The sequence below is a fragment of the Semicossyphus pulcher genome, unplaced genomic scaffold (genome assembly GCF_022749685.1).
Source record: "Semicossyphus pulcher isolate SPU_LCO1_2020_fin unplaced genomic scaffold, fSemPul1.0.p SCAF_6, whole genome shotgun sequence".
NCBI classification, from domain to species: Eukaryota; Metazoa; Chordata; class Actinopteri; order Labriformes; family Labridae; genus Semicossyphus; species Semicossyphus pulcher.
This window is the reverse complement of record NW_027211737.1, coordinates 12,478,646-12,487,917: the sequence shown is the minus strand read 5'-3', so window position 1 is coordinate 12,487,917 and position 9,272 is coordinate 12,478,646. Positions and strand designations below refer to the sequence as shown.

General features: G+C 42.1%; 1 protein-coding gene across 1 annotated transcript in view; it reads right to left on the bottom strand.

Moving 5' to 3' along the window:
- Positions 1 to 5,140: 5,140 nt before the first annotated feature.
- commd10 (COMM domain containing 10) overlaps positions 5,141 to 9,272 on the bottom strand; it is a 73,055-nt gene continuing 68,923 nt past the window's right edge. Inside the window, exons 6-7 of the mRNA XM_069683415.1 lie at positions 6,070 to 6,129; positions 5,141 to 5,681 (exon numbers count right to left, since the gene is read on the bottom strand). Of these exons, the coding sequence (XP_069539516.1) occupies positions 5,643 to 5,681; positions 6,070 to 6,129 (99 nt within the window). The 3' untranslated portion in view covers positions 5,141 to 5,642. The remainder of the gene's footprint in view (positions 5,682 to 6,069; positions 6,130 to 9,272) is intronic.

Genomic DNA, 9,272 nt, shown 5'->3' with positions numbered 1-9,272 from the left:
AATGAAAGCGGACTGGAGCTATCTGTACTGCTTAATACTATTGTTATGACTCTCAGCCGTTGTTTGTCTTTAACAAAAGACACTCATGATCGTGTCTCCTTTGTCTTTCGAAAAGCAGGGGTTGTCAAACAGGCACTGGACTAGCATACACACACACACAGACACACACACACACACACACACACACACACACACACACACACACACACACACACACACACACACACGTAGTACTTTGTGTATAGTCCACACAAACTGATCGACACACAAAGGTCTTACAATCACTCCTGAATGTGCCACTTCAGTGTTCGTTCAATGGTTGGAGGCCACACGAAAAAAAAAAAAAGCTGTATTTGTATGATGAGTTTATTGTTTACACTGAGACTCCATCACAGTGACAGACAGAGGCATTCCCTACATGTACAAACACATCTTTAACAACAAATAATAAAAGTGAACTTAATCTACATTGACACAGACCTAATTTCTATTTACTGATATTACAACAACAAAAAAACTATCTTTGGCCATCCAACCAGACATTAGTACGGGAAGTGTCCTGGTTTCAGTTTATTGTGGTCCGAGTAGTATTGACCAATCAGTAGGAACAGACATCTGCATGCAAGTTTAGCTAACAAGCTGTTCTAGATCAAAAATTCAACTTGAGATAAATTCCCTTGACGCTGTGTCGCATAAGATTTCAGATTTCCCAACTTCCTCGAATGCACCAGAAATGATCGATCAGACCTCCGTTCAGCAAACGAGTATTTTAAAAGTAGTTTTCTTCTCCTCTTAAGGATGTTGTAACTTCGGTAAAGGTAGGACCTGTTAATGGCGGCTAACTGGAATGTGAACAATGCTGCTTGGCTGGAAGTCCTTATCGTTAAACGCTGGCTAAACGGTCACACGCGACATGTTCACCGTTGTTCCGTCAGACTGTAGCTGTTGGGCTCTGAGATTGCCACTGACAAAACGAGTAGCGTTTGGTAGCTGTCCTCACTGGTTTCTGACAGAACAGTTGGCACAATATATTTGCAATGATACACTTCCTCGTTAAAAGCACATTAAAAGACAGCAAAAGCCACAGAGGTGATCACTGTTTGATGACTCGTCATAAATAATTCTACTCAGTCGTATTATTGAACTGAACTGAATGTGACAACTTGGATGGATAAACTTGGATAAAATTTTAATGACAAAATTATCTATATCGGCAAAGCAATTTGTGATTCCAACCTCAATTTCCATTGTCTTCATCCTTAGATTCATTTTTTAAATAACAAAGCAATGGATTTATTTCATACATTTGTTAGAAGAGAGGCTGGTTAAAAAGGAAGTTGAAGAGATATGCCTGCTTCCTGTGATTGGTTTTAGATTTAAAGTGATAATCTCGAAGATCTCAGTTTCGTTCTCTTTGGCGGCACCTATGGCGACAAGTGGTAATTGCGGGAGCACACTTCCCAGATATCCAGACAGTGTCACATGTGTGACGTCCACGGTTGGCTCCGGTTGTAACTTTTGATTTTCCTCGCTGACGGTCGCTTTCCTTTTCAGACTGTTTGCCTTCATCTGAGCGTCCAATTTGTTTCTTCTTCTTTGGATTTTCACTTATGTTTGAAGTTGTATCTGTAGTCATCGATCTTTTCTTTGTTTGTTCAGCCATAGTAGATTACTGTTTACTCGCAGCACTTGCAGAGACCGACAAAGCAACCGCTTAGCTCTGCCTACCCTCTCTGGCAGACCAACCACTGCTGGGTGATGGAAAACGCGTCACTAACTGGGCGCTGCCTGTGATTTCTTCTGTGAAAGTCACCACAGACACCCAGTCCGTAATACTGCAAATGCAAAGGCTTTCATCAGCGGGCCACAGGCTCAATCACCATTGTGTTACCTCATTCGGCGATAGATAGTGACTTAACAGACATTTATTTACATGAAAATCTTCCAGATTATTACTTTAAGTCACTCCAGCTTTTATAACAGACTGTGGCGGTGGTAGAGTCGGTCGTCTTTCGATCGGAAGGTCGGAGGTTCCAAGTGTCCTTGGGCAAGACACTGGACCGCAAATTGCTCCCGTGATCAGTGATAACTGATTGACACATACCTCTGCAATCAGTGTATGAATGTGTATGTGAATGTGATATGTAGTGTAAAAAGTCCATTTACCATAACAGATTGAAATCTGTTTAATTCAATGGAATCGCCTCAATCAGTGAGCTTGTGTACATGTGTGCTGCCTATAAAGTACAACTTATGGGCAAATATGACCTCTTGAAAATGTTACAGGTCTTTCCCTCAGAATGGACAGCAGAGTCGAAAATTGAGAAATTTTATATAACCCTATTCCAGCGAGTAGGAAGCACGATTCACAATGCTTTCTCATTCGCATCCATTTTCCATCAAAGGGAAGCGGCCACTTCCAGCGGTGACCCCTGCACAACCTGTGAGTCACTTTGTAACTAAGCTGTGCCATTTTCAGGTGTGACAAAGCACTTAACGGGCGAGCGCTGCGTTGCCTTTTACTTTGTGTGTGCTGGTGGGTTTCTGGCTTAACAACAGGTGTTATCATGGGTAGATCTTTGATTAAAAAAACGTTGACTCATCCATAAAACATCATGATGGAAATGTGTTTCAAATGGTTGAAAACAACCGCTTGAAATGAAAAAGTGATCAAAAAAAAAAAGATGAGGTGTTCAGAAGGTGTGGGTAGATTGGGTCCAATTGTTTGCTGAGGCTAAATATCAGTGTGTGTCATCTGTGGCCGAGCCCTTTGAGCCCCGTAGGACTGTAGCCGCGCACTGAGGCGACAACATTAGACGCTTATCAAAGCTGGAAAAGCACAGCAACCTCCCTGCAAGCCGCCCGGCAAAAAACCCCTGCTTATATTTGTGTGGCGTCCAGCCGTACTTGGTTTGCCTCATCACACAGACCAGAGCATGCAAAGTGCTTTGACAAGTACGCCCAGAGACACAAATCACCACCCATAAACACACACACTATCACACACAGTCACCATACCGCTCTCATCGGGACTCTGTGTGCTGTGTTCTGCTGATCTCAGTGTGAGAGTCTCCCCCCTCTTTCATTTTTTCCAGGCGGCCATCTCTGCTCGGCCTCGCCATCTGTTCCCCGCGCAGTGGAACACGGCGCTCCCCCTCCGGCTGCAGGCGTTTTCACATGGTGGCAATTGGGGTAAAAAAAAACCCACTCATGACAGAATTGATCCGGCTGTTTTTAGGGACACTTGAGTCACCCAATGAATAATCTTTTACAAATCAAGTGTGTGTGTAAACTTTTGTCATGTTTTTGTCCAAATTTGTGTGCTCATATCTTCATTCAGAAAGTACTCAAGTTTTTCTCTGAGCCTAACGTAGGAGGAGAAGAAAGATGCAGCTGATCTCTTTTTGGTGTAACACACAACATTTGGATATTTTAAGTCTCTCACAGGGTGCCAGCTGTGTGTAGGTTCCCATAGTAAAACAAGTGGTGTATGCAGCCGTTTAACAAGGAGGAAGTGGGAGTGATTTTGTTGTTTGGTTTGGTGTGTATTTGTGTTTTTATGTCCTCTCAACAAGCCAATTATCCTATTAACACAGCGTGCCACCTGCTAAGGTTAGACATAAAAAGCAACACAACCACATGGGGAAGTTGTTAGCAATGACTCCGCTGACTGAGGGACAGCTTTGTGAAATGAAAAATGAGTTTGTGATCAATTTCCAAGGTTCATTAAGCAAAGAGAATGAAGCAAGAGAGTAAGTGTGTGTGATCTTATATTTACCTTGATCCATTCATCCGTTCCCCAGTGCTTACCTGAGTCTGTGAATCAGCAGGCAGAGAAAAGGAGCCGACGTGTCCTCCACAATCACAAGTGCCTCCTGGGGGATACCGAGGTGTTCCCAGGTCACATGGGATATATAGTCTCAACAGTGTGTTCTGTGTCAGCCTCTCAGAAGCAGGTGTAAAGAATACCTCCAAAATAAAACACCAAGGAAGCATCATGAATCCCACCGGTGTATTGCAAGCTTGCAACCTGCCGGGTCACAGCTTCGAGGATTTTCTTTTATATGTATTTTTAAGACATTTCTAAACCAGAGTTACAGTGTCTTTGTTTCTTGGTTTGTTGAAGTGTTAAAGTAAGTCGATAACAGCCACTGTTGTAGGTATAAATGTATGTATAGACTTGGGATGGGTCATGAATTTTTTAATTCAAGTAGTTATGAATTTATAAAAAAAATTAAGTAATAAGTTAATGCAACTATTATCTCATCTTAAAAACATATTTTTTCCATTGGTGCCTGGTTGTAATGTGGATGTGATATCTGTTTGCTAACCGCCATTAAATAACAAGAGAAGAAGAAAGAATTAGCAGCAAGTGCCGATAAAGCGGGTTTGGCGCGATGTGAGTTGGATCCAAGTTAAGTCAATGTCACCTATCCCTCACCGACCAATCAAAATCAAGAAGGGGCGGGACTTCAGATATCAGCTTCATTTTTTCAAGGGTAGAATTTCCAGGTGTACTGTAGAGCTGCTGCTGATGTCAGGACACGATTCCTTTACATACTTTTTATGGTTTCTTTGTAAAATTTCATGAAAGTAACGGCAGACAACTTTCGTAACCTAGCAACAGTAAACACCGATGAGACGCGCTGATGACTGTTACTTCCCAGCATTGTGTGACAAAATATATTGCATATTATATACATTTTCTACATATTATTTACATTATATACATATTATACACATATTATGAAAAGAATGTGTCATTTTGATTAAAAATGAGCCTAAAATAACCAATATAATAAATAATAATAATCTAACCAGTAGACTCCAAGCAGAATGAAAACCACCGGGGAATCAGGGAGCTTCTTCAAAGAACAGAGGACAAGACACACACACACACACACACACACACACACACACAGGTAAGCACAGAGGCACAAAAAAAGATATACTCATGCACCCATCGACATGCTGACACATGCACGAGTGCACACACACAGACACACACACATACGCACGCATGCACACACACACACTGAAGGTGTGTGCCTCCCAAACCTCCCATCTGTTGAAGCAGAAGTCCAGGTTTGTCTTAATGAGAAATAATGAGCCTTCACTAAACAACAACAGCTTGGACGGATTTCACCTCCACTTCACGATTTATTAAAATGCCACTGACGCTATTTTATTCTCAGAGTTACAAAATGTTTGTTTCAGCTCAGAATTACATTTCATTTCCTTTGACCTTCTTTTAGTAAGAGGTTACATGACATTGGAAGTTCACTGACGATCTGCACTTCCTGTCTTTACATCTTTTATAACTAATTAACAAGTTAATTAAACATAGTACAGTATAGAGAAATGTTACTTAGAAAGTGTTTCAGTAATGTTTATGCTGACAAAGGTCCTCGATGAAGACATTTAACAGACATATCACGTTGTGTCTTTAAGTAAAGATGAGCACAAGCCTGGATCACAGCAAAAGAAAAGCAACTCATACAAAACGTTTGAACTTTTTCTATAATAAATCATAACAAGTATGCAATTGCCAGGCCTCGAACAGCTGGCATAGATGCCAAAACCTGTGTGTGTGTGTTGTGTTTGTTTGTTTGTTTGTGTGCTTGTACAAAGAGCACCAGGCATCAAGTCAGGGAATCCAACTGGCCTTGCACAATTTCAAGCTGGAAGAGAGAAGAGACAAGGTTGAGTGTTTGGGGAAAAAAAGTAGTACACAAAAGAAACCAACACACACACACACACACACACACACACACACACACACACACACACACACACACACACACACACATGAAAAGGTAAAAGAAGAGAAAGATAAGAGAGAAGGTGGCAACAAATTGTATCAAAGAATGAAACAGACAGGCCGGCACATGGGCTTTGTAAGGCAATGCCTGCCAATCAGGATGAAATGAAACATGGAGGATAGGCAAAGAAACACAAAGACATGTATACAATGTGACATCAAAGTGGAACAAACATGTACCTGCACAAACACACACACACACACACACACACACACACACAAGCACTCACACACTCGAAAAAACAGACCTTGTTGTAGAACTCAAGTAGCTCCTGGTGGTTAAACTCAGCAAAGACATTTTCCTGAACCTGGGGAGACAGAGCAGACGGGGTTAGAGAGGCATGAGAGGAAGAGGAACAAATAACCTACCAAGAAGAATCAGAAGTATGAGAGGATGAAACAGCAGCTATAAGAGCACATGAACAAGAGTTATGTGCTTTCTATAAAAACCATCATTAATTATTGCTGCTCTCTGGCCAGTACGTACTATCCTCTCAGTCTGATCCATCAGTGGTTAAAAATACACTGAGGCCAAAGCCACTGTCCACTAACTCATGGTGGGAAAACCCATCACTGTGTGTCCACTCTGTTTGGCTCACTTATACAAAGCTGCATCACATTTAGGCAATACCATGGAGTGATGTTGTACTGAACATCAGCACTGCTGTGATGCGGCTGAGGCACGCGTGCTGATATTCAGAACAACATCACAACCTGGAGTGTGTTATTGCTTTTATACAACAGTTATACAAGCGGAAAATTGTAGTAAACAGCAACAATCAACAACAGATTCTTTTTTGTTCCACCTTCTCAACTGGTTCCACAACTTAACTGAAACTGGACTTTTGTTGCCAAGCAACCCAAACATTCTCCTGCCCTCTGTCTACTTTGTTTATGTTGAAAAGTTACCACAGAGCAGCTGCTTTCTATGATGTAAATTCTACGGTATGTTTCAGTTTAGCAAGCAACCAGTGGAATAAGAGTCTGCTGTGTGACTCAGAGGTACCAGCTTCATCACTGTTGACATACACAGCCTGCTGTAACGTTAATTAACAGTATTCAGAACAGAGGCGGAGTGATACACAGAGTGAAAAGTCCCAGTGACGTTGTGCTCTATGTCAGCACTCACGGAATGCCTCTTATCCAATCAGATTGCTTAGTCGGACCTAACTGTTGTATAAATAACCGTTATAATCATGAAGCTTTATGAAAAAGATCCTTCTCAGTAAGGGCTGGGAGATCCTGCCTGTTTGCAGGGTATCATCATAATGGCAGCGGTCTGAAGAGTCCAGCTAACATTAGCTTAGGTTGATTTTAGGAGCTAAGCTTGTTTTTGCGTCAGGATTCCTTCAGTGTTCATAGTTTTGACATTTGATCAGAAGCCGAATTATCTGCAGAAGTCTGCTCTTGTGAAAAACAAATGGACCTGGTTATTAAAACCATCAAAAACACAAAATAAAACTTTTGGTTAAAATCAGTGTTTCTCCAAAGCTATTCTGCAGACACAGGATGTCCAGTGAAGGAGCTGCTAGTGGAGCTGCCACTCCTGTTAGTTCAAGTCATGCTACCATTGGTACCATAATCAATTGAAGCTCCCTTTCCTGCTCTTGTCCCTCTGATTCACTTTTTTTTTTTTACACCAGAGATCCACTTTCTTAGTGTGCTTTCACATTAGGGCCCAGGGCCCGGATCCGACTACACTTGACCCCATAGTCCGGTTCGTTTGATTAGTGTGAACACTGTGTACTGTACTCGGGCACGGTTTGTTGATCCATATCCGGGTCCACTTGAAAAGGTGGTCTCGAGTACGGTTCATGTGTACGGTCCGCATCTGATGTGAAAGCACGGCCGATCTCATCCTCTGAACTGCACAGCCATGGCTGATACCGTAGGAATGTAGATGAGAGGGTTGTTCTTGAGATTTTCTTCAAAATATGAATAATAGTAGGCATAGTGCGAAGGTCGACTCCATTGTGTGGGCTTGGGATCATGCGATTCTCACGTTTTTGATGGTAGTTGATGATACTTTTCTTCTTCTCCTTGTTTTTGAGGTGTATTACCGCCACCTTCTGCGTCGGAGTCCTACCGCAAGTGTACTCAGGTACGGAACCAAATTACTAATGTGAAAGCTGACCGGTGGGGGAGAGGATGGGGGCAATCGTACTCGGGTACGATACGAAGCAATCGTACCTAATGGGAAAGCACCCTCAATTGAAAAGAACACATACAGGAACTCTGCAAATCGTGCCTTGCACACACAAAAGTACATCTGATAACATCGACTATTTGACATTTGACATATGAGGTAAGAAAAGTTTGAAAAATAAGATGGCTCCTTATTGTTCCTCCTTCCTTTAAATTGCAGCTGAAGATTTCAAACCCCTTCTTAAATCTGCTTAAATCATGTAACTCGATGTATTACAACATGAAATGAAACAGACAAGAAAAACAGGCCCTGCAATAAAGCAACAAATAAATCTATGTAGATATAAGTGAAGCCAGTTGTATCAGTATAATGGAGCAGGACGCTTGTGTCTCCTGAAGCTGGAACATTTCCAACCTTTTTTCACTTTCATGATAAATGTTGTGTCAATTGTTGAACAGCAATTTAATATAATACAATGAATAATTCAACAGTGCGCTTATTATGAGGTTATCCTTGAAACTTCTTGTGTTTTCTCTCTCCTTTATGAAAACACAGACGGCTTTAAAAATATATCAAGGGACGCAGAGGAACACAAGAAACCAAGGGCAACCATCACCGGACCGACATCATCATCATCATCTCACCATCAGAAATGAAGGCTGAACAATAATCCCTCCCTGTGAGCGTTGACGTAATGGCGAGACACTTTATCAACACCAATCATTGAGAAAATAGCTGCTCTATGTGAAAGGCTTTCTGGGTAGCGCAGAATGAGAACGGCAGTCTTGTATCTGAGAAAAGTGCACTCTGTGCCGTCAGGATGAGCGGCGATAATAGCAGCAAACTCCTGCCCCCAACGTGAGAGGGTTAGGAGGGTTAGGAGGAGAGACAGGAAAGATAAATGGAAGAGAAATGCTCAGAAACAAACAAAAAGACACTAAAACTGCATGAGCTGTACGCTACAGTGGCTCTCCTCCCCGCAGTTTGGTGCTTAGACTAAGTGGCGCTTTAGGGCTTGAATGTAACTGGCTGGCTGGTTTGTTGGATGGGTGGGTGGTTGGGTGGAGGAGGCCATGTGTCACAGCAAATTAATGACAGAGATATTAATTAGAAGCAACGTTAAAAGTCCATGAAGGAGAGGGGAAAATGTCTGGTCGAAGCAGCTCCACAGCACGAGGAGGACAGCCTTGAGTTTAGCTACAGCAGAGGGGGAGCTGCACAAGACAGGTAATAAAACAAAGTGTTGTTACAGTGCGAGACACAATTAAAAGAAGATGCACATCAAAGTACTTCTACAAGGTGGTT